Genomic DNA, 25,862 nt, shown 5'->3' on the forward strand with positions numbered 1-25,862 from the left:
ATTTTTCTGAGTCATAAAAACAAACTGGGCCAACCAAACTGATCTAATGTCAAAACAGGGCAGAATATCTGATGCACAGATCACCTTTAAAAGAAAATAACTTTATGATGAAGACATAGATTTTCATGAGATACCTTGTTATTTTTTTGATCTAATACTCTAGTAACTGAAAGGAAAAAGAATGAGGCAGATTCATCAGGATGCTGATTTTCAGCATATCCCAGGGACTAAAGTCCACTGATTTAAAAGAATCAGCTCAAGGTAGCATTGAAATGAAGCTCTGCAATTTCTGAATGCCTATATATGCCAAGCCAATCCCACTGAAGACAAGGAGTGCAAATAATTCCACTGCTCATAGATAGTTAATTATGTTCAAATAATTCAAGTAACTTTATTTGCCATACATGTGATTATTACGTGCTTGTTTACTATACAATCACCAAATTATTTTGCTTTTTTTCCATTGAATAGCTGTTACTAATCAACAAATTCATTACTGTTTCAGTTATACAAATAGGGGGTAATTATCAAAAGCATTTAAACACATAAACATGCATTTTTCAATGCATTTTTAAATGTATAAATGGATTTTCTGAAAATTACCTTCGTGTAGTATGTGTTAAATTATGCAGACAAGTCATTTTGCATTGAAAATTTAAACTCTTTTCTCAAAATGACATACTAAAAATGAACACATCTAAATTTCAATGATCTTTCTATAATTAACTGCCCTATGTGGACCTTCATACTTCAGGGCATCTCCATGTGCATCATTTGGTTACCAGAGAGATCTTAACTATAAATGTAAAGCCATATGATGTTATCATTGGTTGCCATTATTTTTTGTGTGTTTTTACATTGCAAATAAAATTAATGTTACTAACCCCTGCAAATCAGTCCATATGTTTTTGTGTCTTATTAATATCTGTTTCAACTTAAGAACAAATACAGAAGAATACTTAGCTTTTTTATGCTTGTGCCTGGGTCCCAAAAAGAAAAAAAAAAGCTAAGTGTTCTGCTGTTTTCAACTTTCGTTGCGGTTCAGAGGTGTTTCATTTTTAGGTTTAGATTTTCAGTTCTGGAGTTGAGTACAGAAGCCATTTTGCAATGCTTTTACATGTATTCGAAAGAGGCACTCATGAGGGTGGAGCTGGGGTGAGGAAACCATTTATATTCGTACTGATTTTTGAAAGCATGCTTGTAAATTTACACATGCACAATTATATCTGCTCCCAAACTGGTGTAAAAGGTGTGTGTGTATGCTGCGCAGAGGTATGCAGATACCAACTAATTTTCAAAGTGAAAATACACTTTCAAGTTCACTTTGAAAATTAGGGCTCAACTCCCTGTGCTCTTTCTACCCACGGCTTGAGTCCTACAGACACTGTTATAAAATTACCCTTATAAATGTCAGCCTGTTTTTGTTATGAACCTCCATAGCATTCAAAAATATTTTGACATAAAAATATTTTTTACACAATGGCTGTTATCACTTATTGCTTGGCAATGTACCTGCCATTTATTGAGCACTTTCAACCTAGATACAAATAGTGATCAGTGGCAGCAAAAGTGAGCAATTTTTAATTCTAAGTGAAAGACTATGACAATGCAGCCAAGGCCAGAAATTCAACCAGTTAACTGACTTATGAAATACAAAACATGCATGCTGACAAAGGGACTGAAGGGAGCTAAATTTATCAATAAATCTCAGTCACAAAAACATATTGGTTTTGTTGTGGAACATAGAATAACTATTGAATCTAAAAATCTATAGTATTATATGAGAGAACTCCACTTGATGTGAAAAAATACATCACTTTATGCATCTCTGTCCATAAAAGCTTCAAGGTGCACTATGCAAATAAGTTTAAGATTATCATAATGCAGTTGAATTGTAGTAGAAAGAAACTCACAATTTTATAGCAGTGAACAAGCCCTAAATGATATGTATCACATGAAAATGATGCTTTTCAGATGATTGAGGTTACTTGGCTTTGACTTTGTATTTCATCAACTACTCAATTGTAGCACAACACAAGTCCTTGTCTTACTACTGTATTTTAACAGAAATATATACAGCAAAGTCTGAAAGTGCTTGCTATTTCAGGAAGCAGGTACACAAACCAATGATCTCCATGCCCAATTATTTTAAATAAGTGACTTCAATGTCATTGCTACTTGCTGGTCTTACAGTGCTCATCTCAGAAAAACCTAACAGGTGAATGGTATGCAAAAGAATACTTGTAAGATAATAAGGAACACTAGCAAACTCTAGGTTAAGTTGGAAAAGTCTCAATAAGGAAGATATTCTCCTCACTCATCAAAAATAAAATAAGAATGCCGTTTAAGAGAAAATAAAACATCACCATGTTAGGCAAAGCAGCTATCCAGTGGTGATTTTCTGCCAGATCACCAACCCAAAACCTTTAAACTTGCTTCTTTTTCCCCATTGAAAAAAAAGTATAAGGTGGAAGCACCAGTGGACCTGACCTGGTACCATTTTTTAAAAGAAAATTACCACTGTAGCAATCGCCTGGCATACAGATGCAATCTTATATGGGTTGGATTTGAATATGTCTAAAATAGTTATCAAGAACAGTTGCACTAAATACAGATGTTTGGAAAATATTTTATCAAGCATATTGGATTAACACATGAACCAAGCACTTGTATATGCAGAAGAGAAAGTCATTCAGATTGAGTAGCCCATTAACTTTATAAACATACTAATAGCTGCAGTTTAAGGGAGGTGCAGTGAATCTGTAATGAGATATTCTATAGGTGGAACTGTATAATTAAATATCCCATGGACCATTTTTTAAGGTCAGGAAAAGATTAATGCCAGACATCAGACAAGGTCACCACACAAACGTTCAAAGAATTTTAGTTGGCAGTCCATGTACTATAATATTTGAACTATCTGAATTAAACAAATATTCAAATACAGCAGGAAACAAAACAAAATGCAGCAGCATGCATTTAAAATGAGGTAATATCAAACATATGAGAAGGAAATTACAATTGTTTTTTAAATTTTACTTTAAAGAACATGCATTCTAGAATAATGTGTATTAAAAATTAGTTAATAACAGTGTACTAAGACAGTATATACATTGTACTTTTGTTTTAAACACTATCCGAAAACTCAGATTTTGGTTTATCAGGCATATTTTAGACAAATGAATATGCTATACAATGCTATAATACAATAAAAATTGACTGTTCTGTAAAGAAAATTCTATAAAACCTTTATTATATACATTAGTAAAAATGAAGAAGTAAAACTGTTAAAAAAAATCTTCTTTTTCATAAAATTAATAGTGATATGTAGTGGTAGAGGTATGAAAAATGGATCACCAACCAATCAATCAAATTCCCTGCCAACAAAGCTATACCACCATTACTGCAAGGCATTTGGTGAACATCCTTGGGACTGCTGAGGCCAAAGGGAAGCACCTTGTATGGGGAGCACATTCTTCTCTATGAATCTGAGGAACTTCATCTGAGGATGAATGGGAATGTTTGAACAAGCATCTTTCAGATCCAGAGGACACAACCAATCCCTTGGCTGAATGAAGGGGAGAATTACCTGAAAGGATTTCCTCTTAAACCTCTCCCAAACCAGAAGTTAGTTCAGTATTTAGTTTACTTTATTAAAAACTTGATTGATTGCTCTTCTGTGTATAAAATCAAAGCTGCTAACATGGAAATAAGAAAAGTAGGCCTTAATCACTTTGATTTCTTGGGGATTAGATAATATTGGGAATAGAATTTCTGGCCACACTCCTGGAAGGGTACGAGTTTGACTGCCTTCTGAGATACTAGTGATTCCACCTCCAACTGCAGTTGGATGAATTGAGAAGGGTCAGATTTGAAGACTGAAATCCATCGACTGGGAGATGGCCGAGAGAAGCATAAACGGTAACTATATTCCGTAATTATCAGGATCCACTGATTCTTTGTGATTAGAGGCATTTTGGAAGAAAGGAATGAACACTTCCCACCACAGGAGGTGGGAAAGGCAGGCCTCAGAGTCATTAAAAACTGGTGCCCAGTTTAAGCTGCATTTGCTGCTGATCCTTGTGCTGATGTCTTTCCCTCTGCTGATCTTGAGCAGGCAGCTGCTGCTGTGAAACAGTGGGAGGAGCTCAATGATGCTGAAAAGGGCAGAAGGAACATCTCTGGAAAAACAGTAACTTGTAAGAAAAGTACTGGCATCAGACAGGGGCTGGTTTTTTCCCCTGATGCAGCTAATAATGAATGTAGGTTTAATTGATGCTCCTTAATCAGAACCACCATTTCTTGAACTTAGTCACTGAACAGGTTGTCCCTTGTACAGCACATATCTGCGAGACAAATGCTCATCCTCTCTAAGGCTGCTCACCAGCATATATGTGGGCCTACAGGCCCCTACAGAAGCTATCAAAGTCCTGGCTCCAGTATCAAAAGCTTAGTAGATGGAACAGTTAAGGTGCTCCTTAAATTCCTCCATGGTTCCATTGCTCAGTGGAACACATTTGTACAAATGTAGTAACATAGTAATAACAGAAGAAAATGGTCCATCCAGTCTACCCAGCAATTTTCTTATGCTAGTAACTGCCACTCTGTGCAGGAAGTCCCCAAGCCTTATATTAAGGAAAGTAATATTTATAGTCAAAACCAGCAACTGTCAACCCCATACAAAAGTTCTGCTAGCAACATTTTTATGGCATTAACAGACTTTTTGATAATTCAGACAATGCTCCTTGAATGTGCTTTGCTTTTGGACTTGGCCATAGAAGCAGTCTTGTGGCTACAGAAGCTGTACCATGTAGAGCTGGTGAGGCACAATCCAGGCACTCAACATGGAACCCTGGAAGACCTTCTACTCAAATGTGTCCAACACCTTCAGGTCCTTCCTTTTGGTAGGCGGAGGGTGTTTGGAATGATCACAAGAATGCTCAGTATGCTTCAACACTGATTCTATCACATGGAGCTATGCAGTAATTGGACCACTTCAAACCTAGCAAGGCCAGCACTGAAGAAATATTCCAATGGGCATTGGAAGGCATGACATAGGCATATGTCACATCCTCATCTGAAGGTCCTGAGTGAACTGGGCTAGCCGCAGAATCTGCAAGGAGGCTGAAGAAACTGAAAGTTTCCAAGACTTCTATTTTTGGGTCCTTTTTTTTTTTTTTTTACAGGACACTGTTAGAAAGAGTCTTCACCAACTTATCCAAGAACTTGGAATAGTTGAGATCTTCCAGAGGGAAGATATGTTATGGCAAGTCTAGAAGGGAATCAAATGGAATCCCAGTGCACTCCTCCTCATCCCCTGACCATGGGAGAACCATAAGCCACTAATCTAATGATAACAAAGACAACCAAAGCAGAGATCTCCACTGGTCCAGAGGTTAAATGCTTGGGAGAAACTCAGGGTGGATACAGTTGACTTCTCTCTCTGTAAAATGACGCCCCTTGTATAAGGAAAATCCACCATCTCATTTATTTATTTAGGCATTTTTATATACCGAACATATTGTATACACCTCATGTCAGTTTACATAGTTTAGTGGACAGTCTTTAACGACCTGTCCTAAAATCACTCAATAGAGTAAAATAACAATAAATAAAATAAAGATAAAAATAAACTAAAAAATACAATCACCCTATAAAAAACATATAAAATTATATCCTAATCATTCTAAAATAACAAAGTACATAAAATTCATTCAAAATCAAAATAAAATCGGGTGAGATAGGTATTATATACACAGGGGGAGTCACTAAAGAAATCATATTGTACTGTTGAAAGCCTGCAAAACAGCCATGTTTTTACCTGCTTCTTAAAAGACTGAATATTCTCCTCTAACCTTAACTCAAGTGGAAGAGTATTCCAGAGTTTCGGCCCAGCTATAGAAAGGGCCCTCTCTCTAACTTCATTAAGATGTGCTGACTTAGGTGATGGAAATGAAAGAAGTGCTTTACCCAGGGACCTAAGATTTCGTACGGGTGTATGAATGTGAAGCGTTGCGTTTAGCCATTCATTATTTTTATGAATCAGTGTCAGACATTTATATTTAATTTGAAAATGAATGGGAAGCCAATGTAAATTCATCAGGATTGGGGTTATGTGATCAAACTTTTTAGAATTAGTTAGTAGACGTGCAGCTGCATTTTGTAAACGTTGCAGCGGGCGAATGGTGCCTAGCGGTAGGCCCAAAAAAAGTACATTACAATAATCCAATTTTGTCAATAGCAAAGCCTGGAGCACTGTTCAAAAATCACTATGATGCAACAGTGGTTTCAATTTCCTTAAAATCTGTAGTTTATAAAAACCATCTTTAATTATATTCTTTACAAATGCCTTTAAATGAAATTCATTATCTAAAATAGCACCGAGACTCTCATGGTGAACACTTACTCCCAACCCCAGAAGCTCTTGAGATTAGGTATGGACCAACATGGAATTTGCAGCAGCCACGCTTTGTGGGAAAATTTCCTCTATCTTTGAAAGGAAAGTTTCTAATTTCTCTCTTCTGTCTTCGGGATATAAGGAGGCAAAGACATTCTTCACTAGCTCTAATAACTGAGCTCTAAGTGGTGGGAAAAAACTTATAAGCCAGGATTGGAGAAAAGATATCCGCTTAAGAAACCCAGATAAGCTCATCCTCATTAAGAGTTGCCAGTAAAGCTGAAGAAGAGCATGGCACCACATTTGCTCCTGTTGTAACAGTGGCTGGCTCAGAGGTGCTTTGCGCCATTTGCATTAACAGCTCCCATCAATTAGCACCTTGCTTCATAGATTGCATCAGTAGTACCTGTTATAAATCTGCTGCTCGGAGTTAACAATCTGTTATCGAGCTCCTCCTGTAGAGGGAGGAGCTAGCAATCTGTTATGGATCTCCTCCTGTAGAGGGAGGAGTTAGCAATCTGTTATCAATCTCCTACTGCTAGGAGTAGCAATCTGTAGAAACTGCTCCCCAGGGGGCGGAATTAGAATCTGTAATAAATCACCCCGTCAAGGGAAGGAGTTGGCAATCTGTTATAAGTCTGCCAGGGAGTTATAGCAATCTTGTTATGGATCACCCTGCCAAGGGAAAGAGCTAACAATTGTAATACTCCGTAGGCGGAGCTAATGATCTGTGGTGGATAGCTTCCCACAGAGTGGCAGTCTGTATAATACCGCTCTAGTAGTGTAAGGAATGAACACTTAAGATAAACTGGTGAATCCCTGGGCCAATGGCAGATGACAGTGCCCTCAGGAGGATATCCTGAGAGGTACCACTGGCTAGGCTGGAGTATGCAGCCAAACACAGATAGTTCTTTATTAGACAGGAAGTAGAACCACCAGAGATGGCAGTAGTGAGCTGATGAGTCCGGCAGGGCTGAAGTCCCTCAGATACTGGAATTGCGGTCTCTGGGTTGCTGAGCTGTAGAGAGAGGCTATAGGTAATGAGTAGACAGGGTATGCTGGATACATAACCAGTAACAGATGATACACTCACAATTGTAGACATCTGTAATGGCTTCTATGCAACAGAGAGTCTTCAGTATATTCAGGAACAGGAGCCGTAGGTGAGTACTGGTTCCTATATGCAGTCTGGAATGAGAACTCACAATATCTGTGTATGAGATGGCTTCTGGAATAGAAGAGAGTCTTTGGAGGATTTTAGGAACATAGGCCCTCGTGGAGCGAGTACCGGTTCCTATCTGCAATCTATAATAGTAATTCACAAGATATAGGTATATGATAGCTTCTGATATATAGAAGAAAGTTGAGAAGGGATTTAGGAACATGGGTCCTCGTGGAGCGAGTACCGATTCCTATCTGCAATAATGACTCACGATCTCCGTACCTGCGATAACGTCTTAGACAGAAGGGAGTCTTTGGAGATTAGGAACATAGGCCCTCGTGGAGCGAGTACCGATTCCTATTTGTAATAGAACTCACAGTATTCACGTCTGCGATCACTTCCAGGTAGTAAGGAGTCTTCTGAGCATTTAGGGACGTAGGCCCTCGAGGAGGGAATACTGGATCCCGTCTTAGCAATCTGAAATCGAGAGAGCAGGGCCCCCGAGGAGCGGGTACTCCTAGGTAAGTTTGTGGAGGCAGAGCAGCGGAGAAAGAATTCCCCTTGCTAACTCGATTCATAGTTGCAAGCAAAGACCTTTTAAGTTGGAAGCGGATGACGTCACTACGGGGGGATGCCCACGAAGTTCGCGCCCTGCCGTCATCAGGAACATGGCGGATCTGCAGTGTCAGGCCAGCCCGGGGATTCCAAGGAGAAGCGGCGAGGAGAAGCCGCGGCAGCATCTGTCCGTCAGACCCGAAGGGAGTCGCCACTAAGGTAGAGAGGGTGGAGTGAGGGCGAGAACAGGCACGAACGCAACAGTACCTTCCATGCCATGCCATTCATTGTGAGACTTTTGGAGATACGTGCTGAAGTGCTCTATGCCATCACTAATGACAGTGTGTGAGCTCTATACCAGTGACATAGGCAGCACTCTTCTCAGCCCCAGGACTGGATACTATGAACAATGATAGCGCCTATGCCAATGAGGCCATTTCCTAACTCGGCATGAATGAGAAACCTATTCTAGTGGAGCCCTATATCCATGGTACCAATCTTCTCTTCAGCTCCAATGGAGTTGACCCTGAATGGGGTCCATCATTCTGTTTAGGTGTTTTCTCAGTCTCTCCTCCAGTGCAATAGGCTTCTGTGCCATACTCAATCCCTGATCTGAGACAGATCTGGGAGCAGGCATCACAGGAGAAGGGGGAACTTCTTGTGCCTATAAGACTGAGAAAGAGAAGTTTCCTGCCTCAGCTTCTTGTGCCATGAGCCTAATGATGCTTCACTCAAATATCAGTTCCAAAGCTTGGGCCTCTTACCTGCTGATGTCTTCCTTAAGGCCTCTTACCCAACAAGGCGTGGGATCTTCCTTAGGGCTTCCATCTTTCAGATGCAGTACTGCTGCACTCTGTGGGACATACAATCATAGCTGTAAAAGTTGGAGAATTCATGGTCCAGGCCCAAGCAGTGATAGCAGATTGAGTGTGTATCCATGATAGACATCCAGTACCCACAGATGCAGGCCTTTAACCCACTTACTGCAGGCTTTTTAATCTTTTGGTTCTCTGTGCTTTTCCAAATCTTCTTTTGATTTTTTGTACATCTGGCAATTGCCTTGGCCCCGAAAAGAACGGCCACCTGCCAGTATGTATGAGCTTCTGGCTGTCATGAGGTTGAGCAGGAATTCAACATAGAGGGTGCCCCTAAACCGCTCATCGTAGTTGAACCAGGTAAATCCTTCATGCGTAGAATGGGCGCTAACAATCATGTTCAAATAGGACCACTTAGCCAAATGCTAAGAGGGATTTGCCCTGTCCCCTATCGATGATAGGTGAGCTAAAGAACGTAGCCAAATGTAAATGTTTCCAAAACCTGTTTGTTGGCAGCTGGAGGCTCATGCCATCCACGCCCATTACAGGAATTCTCCCCTTTTCTGCGTCCTTACAATAAACTGAATATGTTGACGTACTGGCGACGTTTGACTTGGTGCTGAAGGGAACAGGGGAAACTGTACCATAGCTGCCTGATGGCATTCACAGTGGACAATCCTGTACCTGCAGCAGCGGTGCCCCCCTTGCCTCCTGCTACTGAAGCCCTAGGAACCCGAAATTCTGAGAAGGAAATCTAACTGCTAGATGAATCTGAGCAGCAGGAGTGCCTCCTGCCCTTATGTTTATACTTGTGACCTGTACCCTTGGTGCCATCAATCGGAGCGGGCGTAATATTGCTGCTCTCAATCACTTGAGGCTTCACATCTCCAATCACATTGGTATTAACATGAGACTCATACTCTGGAGTCTGCAGCGCTGTTGACAAGTCAGCTGAAGGGTCAGATGCTGGATCCATGGATGACAAAGTCCCAGGTTCTGCCGGGACAGATGATGGGACCATAACGGATCAAGGAGGAAAGTCTTCCCAAATAAGAAGTATCCCCTAATTATGGTCACCATACCAAGTCCTACCTTCAGGTCTCTGCAACTGGACAACAATCTTTGAGTTCTAAAAATTAATCTTATTATTTATATTTTCCTCTGCAACTGGACTACAATTTCTAAGTTCAAAAATTCATTTTATCTTATTATTTATATCTGGCATGGTTAATATGTCACTATATCCAAGTTAAATAGTTAAATTATACAGATTATATTACATAATTTTATTAATTACAATGTTAAACTATACTATATTATTTATTATCATTATGTTAAATTGTCATCCAGTTATATTGTTCCATATGTGCCACTGTTCTATGTAAAGCCCCTTATCTCTGTTGGGCAGTTTATCGTTATATGTAAACCGGAGTGATTTGTAGTCTCTATAAGAACCTCGGTATATAAAAATTAAAAATAAATAAATAAATAAATAAAGGAGGACATCCCCATTTGGCACAAGAGCAGCGAGAAATGGTGGGAACTGAGAAGCAGGGGCGATGGTTCCCCCATTATGTAATGAGACAGTAGCAGAAGGTCCCCCAGGGAGTTGTGTCGCAGACATGGAGGGGCTCATCTGACCCACAGGGCTCACACACTGTGTCTGTAACCACAAGGTCTGAGTGATGGTCAAGGGCCCCAAAGCCAGGGTGGTCCCTAGCTGCCATCCTTGAGATGGGAGGCCTGGGTAAAAGCAGGGAGATCCCAAACATGCTCAAGCTCTGGGTTCATCCCTTCTGATGTTGAGTCCTCAGCCGGTAACTGGAATTCATCCCAACCTCCTCCATGGCGGTCCCTGTGCCCACCTCACCCTGCTCCATCCTGGTGGGGGGGGCAGTGCACTCCCTGAATCTTCAGCAGGTGGACCTGCCTTATTAGCCCCCCTCTGGGGATCAAGCAGAGCACTGACTTGCGGCTACAAGGCAGGGTTGCTTTAGCAAATAGTCCCTTTTTCTTTCTTTTTTTTGATATCTTCTGATATCAATCTCTATATTTTTTAATTAAGCCAATTGGTCCAAATTCTGGCCAAATTGGCTGCTGATGGGGGGTGGGGTGTACTCACCGATCAGTTTTAGGGAGCAGAAGTAAATCAATCAATTGTGCAATTTAAGTGTGCAATTAAACAATTTAATACTGCTGCTCTCTTCATACTTGCTTTGGTAACTAGCTTAACTAGCCAGTTACCTTTTATTTAATCTATCACAATGTATCCTAGATGGCAATCTCTGTAACAGGATAAAAATATCTAAATCAGTTTAGAAACACTCATTACACTTAAGGTGGCCCTTTCATGCAAAATGTTAGGAATTATTAGAAAGGGAATGGTGAATAAAACGGAGGATGTTGTAATGCCTCTGTATTGCTCCATGGTGAGACCGCACCTTGAATACTGTGTACAATTCTGGTCGCTGCATCTCAAAAAAGATATAGTTGCGATGGAGAAGGTACAGTCACTCAACACACAATTAAACTGTGGAATTTGTTGCCAGAGGATGTGGTTAGTGCAATTAGTATAGCTGGGCTTAAAAAAGGTTTGCATATGTTCTTGGAGAAGAAGTCCATTACCTGCTATTAATGAAGTTGACTTAGAAAATAGCTACTGCTATTACTAGCATCAATAGTGTGGGATACTTAGTTTTTGGGTACTTGCCATGTACTTGTAGCCTGGATTGGCCACTGTTGGAAACAGGATGCTGGGCTTGATGGACCCTTGGACTGCCCCAGTATGGCAATTTCTTATGTTCTTATGGGCATCCAGGACTGAAGCGGAAATCTGGGAACTTGTCACATACAGCCCTTGCTCAAGTAGCTATTCCTTGAACTGGTTCTGAATACCTTTATACACCATGGCCATTATGTTGCAATAGGATAACTCCGCTCTTGTCAATTTTCCATTAACTTCCCTAAGGCTAGTTCTCATTGGTTAAAATACCTAATTTCCAGTTCCTGTTTGGGCCTTTGCTGGTTCAACAATTCAAAGAAACTGGCTGCTCAACTCCTGATTCCAAACCCCCTGTTCTGAGTTTCCTGCTTTTGTTTTATATTCTTGTTACTCCTACCTTATTCTTATCTTCATCCCAGCTGCTCCACTTCTCTCCTAACTACTTTACATATGAAAACGTGCGTCCAACCCCCCCAAACCTAATAGCACCCGCAACATGCAAATGCATGTTGATGGCCCTATTAGGTATTCCCGCGCGATTCAGTAAGTAAAATTGCAGCCAAGCCGCACATTTTACTTTAAGAAATTAGCGCCTACCTTTCTGCCAGCACCAGGAAAGTGCACAGAAAAGCAGTAAAAACTGCTTTTCTGTGCACTCTCTGACTTAATATCATGGCGATATTAAGGTCCCGAAAGTTTAAAAAAAGTAAAAACCGGATGCCCAATTTTGCTGGCGTCCGGTTTCCGAACCCATGGCTGTTAGCGGGCTCGAGAACCGATGCCGGCAAAATTGAGCGTCGGTTGTCAAACCCCCTGACAGCCGTTGCATTCCTGTCTGAAAAGAGGCGCTAGGGACACGCTAGTGTCCCTAACGCCTCTTTTTACCGCTGGCCCTAATTTAAATAAATTAAATTACTGTATCGCGCACACAGGAGAGCGGGTGCTCGCCCGCTCTCCTGCGATTTTTACTGTATCGGCCCAATACTGACTTCGACTGCCTTTCAACCATAGTTGACTTAGGAACTGGTGGTTTGCCTATTCAGTTTACTTCAAGGTACTTACCCTTATCTGTTTAACACTTTTGAGGGAACTGTTCTGTGTAGTACTTCACCACCTAATTCTAGACAAAACAACACTTCAGAACCCAGTTTAGAACACTGGCAGGCCATAGTGAAGAAGCTAGGTTTAAGCATTAGTAGATTTGGAACCAGTTAAAATGTTCTTATTTATGTTTTGTGGATAATTAAAAGTAATGTAAATTGAAATTCATCTGCCACTTTTCTAAGAATTATAAAATCAAGTTAATTTTTCAGGTAATCCACTTGAAATTACCGCTCTCCAAGTATGGACACAGATATATTTGAACACTTTGAAAACAGTTCATATTATATGTAACTAGCTCATACACTAACATGGGCAGGGAGGGAATTAAGAATCTCATCTATCAAATATCGTGTCATCAGATTTTAAAATGACTGAAAACAACTCATTGGTATCACTTGTTTAAGAATTATTTTACTTCTACCAGCACCAAGTTAATAAAATAATTGCATCACAATTTTTCTCTCACATACATTATATATATATATATATATATATATATATATATATATGTGTATGTGTGTGTGTGTATATGTGTGTATATATATGTGTGTATATATCCATAAACCTGCTATGGATTGTCATTGATTCCAAGGGCTCACAAATGAATTTATAAATGGGGATGTCTCCACACTTTGTCCCCAAGGTGTGAATTCTTTTCTGTGGGGTGAAGGCTAAACTTCTTGACCCAGGCAGTATTGATATCCTGGGTGTGTATGTTACCGTAGCTCTTCAGGACAGGTACACTTACAGGTTATGCTACCATAGCTCTTCAGGACAGGCTGGACTCATGCTCAAATTAAAAGTTACTGTGATTTCTCTTAAAAGGATCAATATGTGCAAAAATAATACTATCTAATTACATCCAGGGTCCCCAGATTTACATGAGCCAGGATTTGAATGCTCTCTTCCTCTGTGGATACAGCCCTCCAAGCCAGGGGCTTAGAACTGACTGATCCTCTAAGGTGTGGGATAACACGTGTTCCAAGTTGGCTGGGATTTATCCTGATACTGACTGGGTCTCTTGCTACAATACCTGAGGTTCATGTCAAATCCCGTGCTTCACCTGGGAGCATCTTGTGACTCAGGATGGAAACTCCATTCGGTGTCACCAAATGTTTTTTCTCTTAATGATATCTTCAAAATATAGGTGCTAGCCTTCCCGGAGGAAAGGACCACACTGGAAACAGTTACTAAAAGTCTATAATTTGAGGAAAAGAAGGGGGCAGAAAAAAAAAAACTCCTTTTCCCAAAAAAGGTAGAGAAATACAAAACTTGCAAAAACTCTAATCAGGATCTCTTTTCATAGCTGGGTGCTGCAACCTCCTCTTATGCTGGTTGAAAAGGTATACAGTCCCTCCTGACCATCTGGGCAAAGGATATGACCTGCCAGGAATGGACCAGCTCCAAACTGCAGAAATCAGAAAAACTGCAAAAGCTTAACAGCCCTCTCCCTTCCAGTCCTACTAAAGGAACTAGCAAAACAGTGCCTCTCTTTACTTGTGTCAGACTGGGGGCCTAACTCAGGCAGCACACATGATCCACATCCTTCCTTTCTGAAATCAAACTATATTTGCTCTAACCTCACCTAGGCTAGCCACCCTCTCGCCCTTTGTCTAAGGGACTCCCTTTTCCAGACAACCTCTGAGGTACAGTACAGAATGGTATGTCCTTTTGCAGCAGTCTACCCAAGGCCTGGGAACTATGGCCATCTACTGGAGACTCCATAGTCTCTACATACATACATACATATATATATATATATACCTACACTACACACAAAGAAAATTGCAAATCATTTTAAATCAAGCCACTACTCCTTGCTCTACTGTGTACTCTTAAGCTTAGCCCCCCTCCTCATCACCAGGTAAAGAGTAGAGTGGCTCTTCTCTGCTCTACAGTGTCTACTCCAGCCACTCATCCTCTTGTCCCTGCAGCAATAAACAGCATGTCTGGAGGACAGGACAGGAGTGAGAAACTATGGAGCAGACAGTGGAATCGCTCTTCTCTACTCTGTTCACATACGCAGCTCCCACATTTCCTAAAGACAATCAAGTTGCATGGGGACTCGAACTGCCAATGGCAGCAGAGAGGTACGACTATTGTGTTTATCAGTTTATATGTAAATGTTTTTATTCATCGAAGATCAAGCAGAACAATATACTCGCAGATTCAAGGATCATATCTACAACTCACATATCAACAAAATTGCATAGTTAACAAAGCCATTTGTATATGACATTGAGTATAAACTTTAATCTCCTTATTCTCATTTTAAGGTTTTCTTTTATGTATCAACCTTCCAACCATCCTGGATGTCTTTACTCTAGTACATCCAGAATCCAAGAGTCAAGAACCATTGATCTACAAAAAAAGACTGAGATCCCTCTTTTTCCTAACCATCCCCCTCCCCATCAATTCCCAATCCCTACCCCCCACACTCTCACGCAATAATATGATAGTAATGCTACTAGTTTTATCAAAATAAAACCTCTGGAACAGTCAGTATCAACCTTATAGTTTATTATGGATCAGACTCTGAGCATGCTCTGATAAACTCTGAATATACTTGGCCCATATTACCAAAATGTGTGTTTTGAAACAGAATTGTATATGAAAAGCCAATGATTCCATAAACATCATCTCATGTAACGAATTTCTCCATTGTCAATAAGAAGGTGGATATCTTCTCTCCATACCAATAAGATATTCTTACTGAGAAAGAATGACTTATTGCCTTTTTACAATGTATCTGGGAAGATCCATTGCAAACAATACCAACTCAGGATGAAGAGGGATGGAGTTATTCAAGATCACCCCCACAAAATGTAATTTTTTTCTCCAAAATGATATCTTAGGACAGGTTTAAAAAGCATGTGTAAGAGAACTTTTAGCTAATCAACATTTTATACAGATCTTTGTAGTTACTATTCCTGTTTTAAAAGCTAATACTTGTGAGATGTACGCTCTTTGTAGAAATTTAAACTGCAACTCACACAAGTACATACTTACAGATATAGTCTTCAGGTTCTTAAAACAAGATTTCAATGTACTTTTAGACAGTGAGAACTTACTTTCCCTAGACCTATGTCTCCCAAATCACATCTACCTATATATCTTGATCTAATTTTAGTAGTCTTTTATGAATCCTAGATAGAAAGAGCTTATCTCACCCTACATGAAAAAAAATCTTCAATTAACATGACCTTGGTCATATTCAAATCATATAATGTTTTAGTTGTAGATAAGAAAAGAAATCAGATTCTCGTAACCCAAACAGATTTTTCAAAGCTTGGAAGGACAATATAGTACCATGTTCATCAAGTATCTCATTGCCTCTTCCAATATATAAAATGTTTGGAATGAGTTCTTGGAGAGAAGTCCCTATTACCATCTATAGGCAATAGCGGTGAACAGATTTTGGAAAGCTTCATTAAACTATTCATTTCTGCCGAGCCCATCACATTGGGGAAAGAAGAATTCTATTCAAAGACCCTGGGGATAATTTCCCTGGAATCGCATGCAAAACATATTTAAGATCTAGTGGAGCTATTAAGAGTTTTTTCACTTTCAATATATACATATTTAGAGGTATCATATAGCCAGTCCCACACAATCCTCAATAAACTAGCCACATTATATTTTCACATATCTGGACGTCCCAATCCACCCTGTGACCACCCTTCTTCAATCTCATAAGTGAAATCCTAGGTTTCTTTCCACTCCAGAGAAATGTTAATATCATTTTGTCCAGTCATGTAATATCTTTCTGTAACACCTAATGGGTAAAGTTTGAATTGTATACAACCATTTCAGAAATAAAGATTTACATGACAAATTAGGGACAGAGGCAACTGTTGCCATATGGGCAGTTTCTCTTTTGTAATTGCCAAAAGAGAAGATATATTTAAAGAATGGAGTTTCTCCAAGTTTAAATATAATTCAAGTCCCACCTACTTAAAGGAACCAGGAGCCCATTTTAACTGAAAGTCTCCCACCAAATTTCTTTGAACCGAGGCCAGATGGGACAATGCTTCAGATTTATCCCTGTTAAGTCGGAAGCCCAAGAACTGTCCAAATTCTTCAAAAAGACACAAGTCTCGGGAGGTATTAATCGCTTTAAATGGATAATTGGAATTTTCTCATGGGAGAGGGGGATTTATTTAATAATAAATTTATATATCACATAACCAGTACCAACTATAAAAGTTTACAATAAAATATACATCGAAATTTAAAACAATGACAGACAAAACCAAGCCAATGCCCTTCTGCTACCTAAACGTATCACAGATGACCAGTCAAACTTACTAACCCAGCCCCAAAATATTATTGGGTTTATAGGTTTAAACAGATATTCAGAAACCCTAAATATTATCTGCAAATATAGCACTGCATTAAAATATCTGTATAGGAAGACAGATGGATATGGAAAAATGTAAGATACTTACAGGTATGTCTAGCCAAAGAATAGTTGGATCCCCCACTGGTTAGTCCAAATCCCTCTGGAATCTGACTAGAACTGCGTGGTCTAGTCAATAGCTTTGGAGGTTCAATTTCAGCACCAAATTCTGCTCCAATCACTCCCAGAAGAACAATAGCAGTAGCTTGCTTGCGCCTCTCTTCATAAGAGCAAGACACTTTCTTTATTTGCAAGAGACCAGCTAGATAACACAAAAAAAAAAAAGCAAATAGTAAAGTTTAAATGCAAAAATGTAGCACTACATAGTCTTTTAAAAATATTTGTGAGAAATATATCTTATACACATTAAATACAACAAAGCAAAATGTAATAATGTCCCAAGCAGTGAAGACGACAAATTATTTGGTCAAAATATACGTGTTTTCAAGAAATTCCTAGTGTTTTCCTCAGTCCTCCTAGTCAAAGAAAAGCACCAAGCCAGGAAGCTCAGACCTGAGATGAATCAATGGCTGCATAGTGTTATCGAGAGAGTTTTGGCTTAATGGATCATGTGATGATGGTTCAAATACTGCTGAGCAGAGATGGGATCCACCTGTTGAAGAAGGGAAGCAGCATCTTCCAGAAAAGAGTGTCAAACCTATTGAGGAGGGCTTTAATCTAAGACAGTTCTGGATAAATGAACAAATCCCTAAGCTAAGTAAAAGTACCCAGGAGAGTGAATCTTTAAACACTTTAAGGTGAATTTTCAAAAGTTGCATGCCATTTAGAAACCTCAACATACATACGTAATTCAGGTTCTGCAAGTAAATCTGTACGTGTAAAAAAGGGGCAGGCCGGGGTGCTCCAGGGAAGGGCCAGCATTTACATGAGTAGGTTGCTATTTTATAAGCAACTTATGCATATAAATTTGGCAGTTTGCTCGCATATATTTTCTCTTGCTGTATATCTGGAGTAAGTGATCGTAAACATCTTAAAAGTGAAAAAATGACTGGCTGGGGGGTTATGGGTAAAATGGGAGTGGAACTTCAGGCTGAAGAGCCAGGAGGGTCTCGATGACCTGCAAATGGAATGGACGAACTGGTAAACTAATAGATAAAACTGGTAATTTAACTGCCACACGCATGTTAGAACATCTCGACTTACATGTGTAAAAGCCGACTTATTGGGGGGGCTGGGTAAATGTGTCTAATTTTCATCTATAAAATCTATTTGCATATCACTTTAAATTTGAAGTAGAAATATTCAGAAACATTTGCATACCCTTATCCGGCTAAATTCCAACTTATCAGGCTAAGTAGCACCTTTGCCACTACTTAGACATACAAGTTCCAATTTATAAGGCTAAATAGCAGCAAAGACACTATTAGCTGGATAAATCTGAAATGCGCTACTTAGACACATAAGACTTAAAACACTACTTATCCAGCTAAGACTAAAAAACGCTACATATCTGGCTACATCAGATAGCTGGATAAATAGCGTATTTAGACTTATCTGAATAGGTAACTTTTGTTACTTTTGTAACTTTTTGTAACTTTTGCCTTTCTCCGTTACGTTAATGTTATTTGTTACTGTTTTAACCCTGGTTCCTTGTAAACGGACATGATATGATCTGTATCATGAATGCCGGCATAAAAAATAAATAAATAAGTAGCATTTTAAAAATTATCCATCCAAATAGTGCTTTTTCAAAAAGTATCCAGCTAAGTATTTATTTATTTATTTAGAGTTTTTATATACCGACATTCTCGATACAAATATCAAATCAAATTGGTTTCCATTATAACAAAACAGTCGCGGTTAAGGCGTTACATTAAACAAGGTGACTGAACAAAAGAATGTAGATGTTAGGTAGTAATAAATGAATCATCGAACAGCGTTAATAGACGTAACAAAATAAATAAAGTAAAATACAATAAATAAAATAATACATGTTAAAGGGCGTAACAAGAATTAATGCATCTACTAAGGTAACTTTCGTAACATATGGACTGTCCAAATCAGGCGTGAGCTGGCCCTAAGGTAAGTGTGAATGATTGTGGGTCCCATAGTGGGCTGTTAGGCCCTTTGACCGGTGTCGGTCAAAGGGCCTAACAGTCCGGTCAAAGGGCCTAACTATTTATCTGTATAAACAGGAACTTATCCAGATAAATCAGAGTTGCTTAGCTGTAACATGTATTCTTCGAGGACAGCAGGATGTCAGTTCTCACACCTGGGTGACATCATTGGATGGAGCCTGACATGGAAAACTTGTGTCTAAGTTTCTAGAACTTTGACTGAACCTCACTGAGCATGGTTAGGCATGCATTGTACCATGCGATTTGTGAAGGCTGACATCCTGCTGTCCTCAAAGAACACCTGTTATAGGCAAGCAACTCTGCTTTCCACGAGGACAAACAGAATGGCAATCATCAAACATGGGTGAATCTCTAGCCTCATGCTTCCCCCCAACATAAAAGGGGACCAACAAAACACAATAAGTGACAAATGGTACAACAACTGGGGGGAGGGGGGGAGAGGCAGCCCACACATAAACAACAGGCCCTAGGCGGTAACAGAGTTGGGCTCTAAACTTTAAACAAGTTCCCTACTGTCACATCGGCCATCCCTATCCAAACAATAATGCAATAAATTCCATGTTATGACTCTGCAGATTGCTTCCTTGGGAACTGCTTGCAAGTGGGCTATGATGTTGCTATGGCTCTGACAGAGTGAGCCTTGACATGGCCCTCAAGATGTAATTCCCACTTGGCAAATCACGAAGCCCGAAAAAAGGTCTTAAATGGCAGATATACCTGAGATATAAAAAAAAAAAAAAAAGGTCTTCTCACAATAGAAGAAACTTGATGGACCACACTAAGTTGAGAATCAAGGATAATTCTCGAAGTTGTTAGTGTTTTTCATAGGAATTACAGTTCCTGCCATAACAGGAGTCAGTAAAGAAAGAGATGATCTAAGATTGAACCAAAGTGCCTCAGACTTTGCGGGATTAATTTGCAGATGATGGAGAGGTATGTGCAACTGGCCGTTGAGAAGGCAAAATGCTGTCTTGGCGTCACAACACAGAAGACACCAACACCGGCACTGTCACTACTCAACCTGCTGCTGGAATCACTGCATGCACTTATTGGCTTTACCAACCCAACCAGTGTCTGTTCACAGGGTGGCATTGATGCCCTTTGGGACACAGCCACTTGCTAATCCAGTTATTGTAGCCAGTTCCTTGGAGGAAGAAGCTCCCCTAATACCAGAGAAGACGCCGTGGCCTGAGGTGCCACATCCTGCTCCACCATTGGCTGCACTGCTGGGCAGAGGCCAAGCACCTAGGGCCCCATCCCCTGTAGAGGGCACATCTGTCATGGGGGTCCATGATAGACATAGTCCTCGTACACCTGGAGCACTGCTTAAAACACAAAGTGGACATGTCATTACGAAATAATAGGCACACCACCACCCTGGGGGTATCAACAATGAAAATAAACTTGCCGATAAACATCAAAAACCTATCTAGGATGCTAACGGGAGAACCGGGGGGAACCCATGTCGACCATGCAAGGCAGTGAAAAAGAATTGGGAAACAGTTTAGCAAAAAAAAAAAAAAAAAGTAGGCCAAAAATTTGGCAAAGAGAGACTTTCACCCCGACTGCGAGACGATAGGCTCCTCGGAAAAGAAGAGACTCAAGGGGATCCCGTGTGGATGCGTGGTATAATGCATGCCTGAGCATCCTAATGAGGATCAGTCAAAGTTTTAGAAACTTTGACATAATTTTCCAAGACCGGCTCCATCTGATTATGTCATCTATGTGTAAGGACTGCCATCCTGCTTGTCCTTGGAGAAAAGAGTTACTTAAATATCTCCGAGGTATCAATGCACATGAGGTAGGCCTGTTTTAAATGAAAGGAAGCTCTGGAGCAAGGTATCATGGAATGAAGCTGAAAGGAGGTAGATTCAGAAGTAATCTAAGTAAATACTTCTTTAAAGAGAAAGTGGTGAATACATGGAACAACCTTCAAGTTGAGGCACTGGTGACAAGGATGATTTTTGAATTTAAGAAAATATGGAATAAGCACAGGGGATCTCTAAGGGAGTGATAGGGATTTTAGAGTTGAGTAGCTGGTATGGATGGGCAGACTAAATAGGCCATATGATCTTACACTTCCATCACTTTTCTATGTTGCTATGTAAGCATATACTATCTTAAGACCTCTGTACATCTACAATAAGATTATTACCTCAATCACAATACTGTCAAGTAGATGCATAGTGTTTGATTAATATATTCATTGATAAAACAATGGTAAAATCATTGAAGTTCGGTATTAATTCCATGCAAGATCATGAGATTTTTAAAACTATAATATATTCTATATCTAAACTCCAGCCCCATTTCAAGCCCTAATAAATGTGACTGTGATATGCCAACTAGGAAAAAAAATCTTAAATCTTAACAATGCTAAAGAGGAAAAAAAAATCAATAGTCACAGCCTTCTAGAAGCATAGGACAGAAATGCACTATAATTTCAGACACTGTGATGTTTAATGGTTTTAGCAATATTTCCCATGCTTAGCTGAAAAATCACTGCAATCTTAACAAAACAACTGTATACATTTACTAAAAACCAGGGTACTAAGAGGTTTTTGCTGGTATGTAAAACTATCTTGGTAGTTCTTTCTTGCCCACACATACTGCTGAACTGCTATATCTGAACATATATCAAAGCCATAGATCACCTACCAAAATATTTTGTCGTTTTTGTACAACTCTGAAATTAATGTATGCTCATGTTCATATGAAATCTTAAAATATATATCCATTTCAATAATGGACCCTATTTATAGATACCTATGTACATCTATGTGCATACACACACACACATACATGTTCAAGCACAGAGTATGTGTGTCCCTTTTTTCTAACATTTTATATTACTATATTGTACATTTGAAACAGGAAGCGGCACATGCTCCCCTCCCCCAGTGCCAGCAATAAGCATGCTCCATAACAATAGTTCAAAGGAAAGCTCCATTCTGCAGTTGCACTGATTGTTCTGTCAGCTGACCTCTGCAGAAGGGAATTGCTAACCACTGCCGTGCTCCATAGCTGACAAATGAATGATCGCAGCTCCATCTATTTTCACTATGGCTGCCTCCAGCCCAGGTGCTCAGACAGAGAGCTCGGTGTGACATCTTAGATCAAGATGAATTGGCACAAACTCCTGATCCAAGATTGTTTTATACCATTTAATTTAGTTTCTTTCCCTGCTTGGATGAGCACAGCTCTGGTTATGGATTTCTATTCTAATGTACTGAAGCAGGCACTGAAAGAAGCCAATGAAGCAGATGCTGGAGTAGGGGACTTGAGGGATACTGATCAATAGGCAAGGCACTGACCCCAGCAGCTCAGCCTCTGCACTGGCCACTGCTTAAAGGGGAATAAAACACATGTGCTATTTCCAGTTGGAAATTAAACAACAGGGACACTTGGCAAACTTTTTTCCCCTGCCAAATTCCTCTTCCTTTTGTTCAGTTTTAGAAACCCAGTATTAACTCTTTATATATCACACAGTAAAATCATACAGTAAAATGAAGTGAGACCAATATCTATAAAAACAGACCTTTAACATCCAAATTTTACTTTTGCTCTGAAACTAATAAAAAGTAGCATAAGTTTCTATGACACTTGCTCCTCTGTACAGAAGAATAGCTTTAATAAAGGCTGGGCAAACTACAGCCCGCAGGCCAAAACAGGCCCACAGTACTCCGATTCGTCCCATTCAAGTTTCAAAATGTTGAGGTGGAATAAATAGCTTGACTGGCCCACCATCCTGCACCTCCGCGGCTGTCCCTGTTCACGCCCTTGTTTTTCTGCTCTCTGTGCCACAAATGGAAGGAGGATGGGGGACATTGCTGCCATGGATAGAAAGAGTCCTCGGACACAATTGGGCAGTGCAGGTTGAAGAAAAGGCAGCTGGCACAGTGGCAGGAAAAGGGGGAGCCAGCTGTGACACGACAGAAGCATGTGATAGGAGGAGTAAGTCTCGGAGGTAGAAGTGGTGACGTTGGGGTCTGTCCAGGGAGAGTGCCTGAGTCATAGAGGGAGATACAGGGGTCTTGCTGGGGGGCGGGAGGGGAATCCTGGGGTTGGGGAAAGGAATTATGGGGTCTGGCTGAAGAGATTACAAAGGGAGGTGAAGTTACAGCCTCAGTCTTTTTTTCTATTATATTCCCAGGCTACAAATGAAAAAACAAACCTGTTACTAATTTGCAAGGGATTTATTATTATTATTATTATTATGCAGCCTAGGAGTATAAATTGTGCTGTTGCTTCAAAAGAAGCCTCTGCCCTTTCCCCCAGCTGGAGCTTCGAGGGGACCTCTACTCCTCGCTCACCAAGTGGACCTCTGAGCCAGGGACAACCCTCCTGACCTCTGAAGCAGGTGGCAGATACAAAAGTGGCTCTGGGTAAAAATAAAATTGCCCACTCCTATATCAGTACAATTGGACCAGTTAAAATGTTCTTCTTCATATTGTTGCTATCAGAAACACTGCTTTAGGTTCTTACAGCTAGGATTTTGGTAAGGTGTTCCCATAACAGTTATATTTGTATGGCAGGAGCTCTTCTAAATAGAATTGATAAACTCATAATTGTAAACAATATACTAATTGGTTTCCTAACTCCTTCCTATCACAGTTTTCCTATATAAGTAGTACACTTGATTTTAAATGGGAAGTAATCTCTATGTACTGCACCACATTTCAAAAGTAAACCCAGCAAGCAGCAGTAATCATCCTGTAATAATTACAAATCTTCCTAAGGCATTACTTTTGAAATTCCCAAGAATTGTGAAGTCTATCAAACAATGTTGAGATTTCATCTGTAACCTCCTAGTCAATATGGTTAAATCAGAGACTGAGTGTGTGAGGTCATGTTTAACAGTCCAGATAACATGGCTGTCCCCAGAGGTTAAGGGGAGTTGCAGGGTACCAGCTAAAAGAATTTCACTTAGTGAAACATGTTTAACAGCGAGAGTGGGTATGTACTACTTGTCATGTATACTTCTGAAATAGTGCATAACATACAAAATGGACAGTTTTTCTTTAAATGCCAGCAATAGGAAGACGATACTGCAGTACAGTCATATTGATGTGTTGTTAGAAAAACCAGGAGATGCTTTCTCTGAATAATTAACTAACCAGTCCAAGTGGTTCTGTAGCGTTTCGGGCTCTTTGAGCCCATAGTGAAAAATGAATTACTTTACTTTTACTATCTCCAAGTTATTAAATAGAGTATACACTTTATTGTAATGATTTCTTACAAGTAAACTGACAAACAGGATATTTTGAGAATGAAATAATGCCTATAGAAGGAGTCCTCTCTCTAGTTTCATTTATCTCATGGAAATTTGGTACTTTTTCACAGCAGTGTGCCTATGTTTTTTCATGATAAAGGGTGACACACAAATCCATTTTCTTGACAAGACGGTTGATCACCCTATCATGGTAAGAAAATTAATACCCTCAGATACCTATGTGGAAAACCCAAGGTACACCAGTAAAAGAATTAAATGTTCTGCATTTGGAGTTTTGGAACTAATATTTCCTATGTGTTATGTGCAAATAGATATGATAGATGTAGCAAATATATAAAATGCAGAATTCCTAAAATATAGAGAATAGGACAGAATGCAGCACATAAAAAAATAAGAGTATACATTTGTATATACAAGGGAAAGGCATGTAAAAGAAGTTTAAGCTTTTAAAATGCTGTAAGGCATTGGTTACTTAATTTTAAAAGCAGTCAGAGAGTGCAACCATGAGGTCAAGATACATGTAACAATCTGAAGCATTTTACTAAATAACTCTAAAGATCATATTAATTGGCTTTACATGCTTCTAAGGTAAAATAAATTTATCCTGGATTACAATAAACGGTCTAAAAGATTTATTAAGTTCTTCAGGATTAACTGGCATAAGAATCAATGGGTCTAAATTAGAGCTAAAGTTGGTTTATGAGGGATGGACTACCATCACATACTGGACATTATATCTTCTATTAGGCATATATTGATACTCCTATTATGGGTCCTATGCAATAAAATTTAGTATGCATGCAAGGATGTTTTTGTATGTGATTAAAATATTGCTCTCTCCAATAAACCCTGATTGTGTACATTAAACCAGTGTCAGATGTTAGCAAGTAAAAGTTAAAAATAGCATGTCAGTGCATGTAAGAGAACGAATAGAGTATGCAAAGGAGGCTTTAAATGCATGCACAATAAACAGCACAGAATGCTCTACACATGCTATTTAGCAAGAGGTTGATAAAACCTAAAATTTAACACCTGCCTCGGACCAGGTGTTACCGTTTCAGCATGCATACTAGTGAAAGGGCTCAGTTACCAGCAAGCTTTGCAAACTCCATTTTGTAGAAGACACAGTGGTTTTTCCATCTCTAATGAAGGGTCATTCTAGAAGTTACTGTGAAATGGTTGTGATGATCATTACTGTCCTCAATGGCCTTTTAGCCTTGGGAGTTATACACTCCTTTCATATAATTTATTTATTTATTTATTTAATATCTTTTCTATACCGTTGTTTAGTAATGTACCATCACAACGGTTTACATAGAGGCACGTATATTTAGTTTGGTTAAAAAATGTATCTATGAAAGTGCCATTACAGTGTC

General features: G+C 39.5%; 1 protein-coding gene across 3 annotated transcripts in view; it reads right to left on the reverse strand.

The window, feature by feature from the left end:
• Positions 1 to 25,862, reverse strand: part of WDR7 (WD repeat domain 7) — a 1,145,388-nt gene that overhangs the window by 437,988 nt on the left and 681,538 nt on the right. For all 3 annotated transcript variants that reach the window (XM_029579728.1, XM_029579736.1, XM_029579721.1), the window contains one exon: positions 17,204 to 17,416. In XM_029579728.1, the coding sequence (XP_029435588.1) occupies positions 17,204 to 17,416 (213 nt within the window). The remainder of the gene's footprint in view (positions 1 to 17,203; positions 17,417 to 25,862) is intronic.

Source organism: Rhinatrema bivittatum, chromosome 1, assembly GCF_901001135.1.
Source record: "Rhinatrema bivittatum chromosome 1, aRhiBiv1.1, whole genome shotgun sequence".
NCBI classification, from domain to species: domain Eukaryota; kingdom Metazoa; phylum Chordata; class Amphibia; order Gymnophiona; family Rhinatrematidae; genus Rhinatrema; species Rhinatrema bivittatum.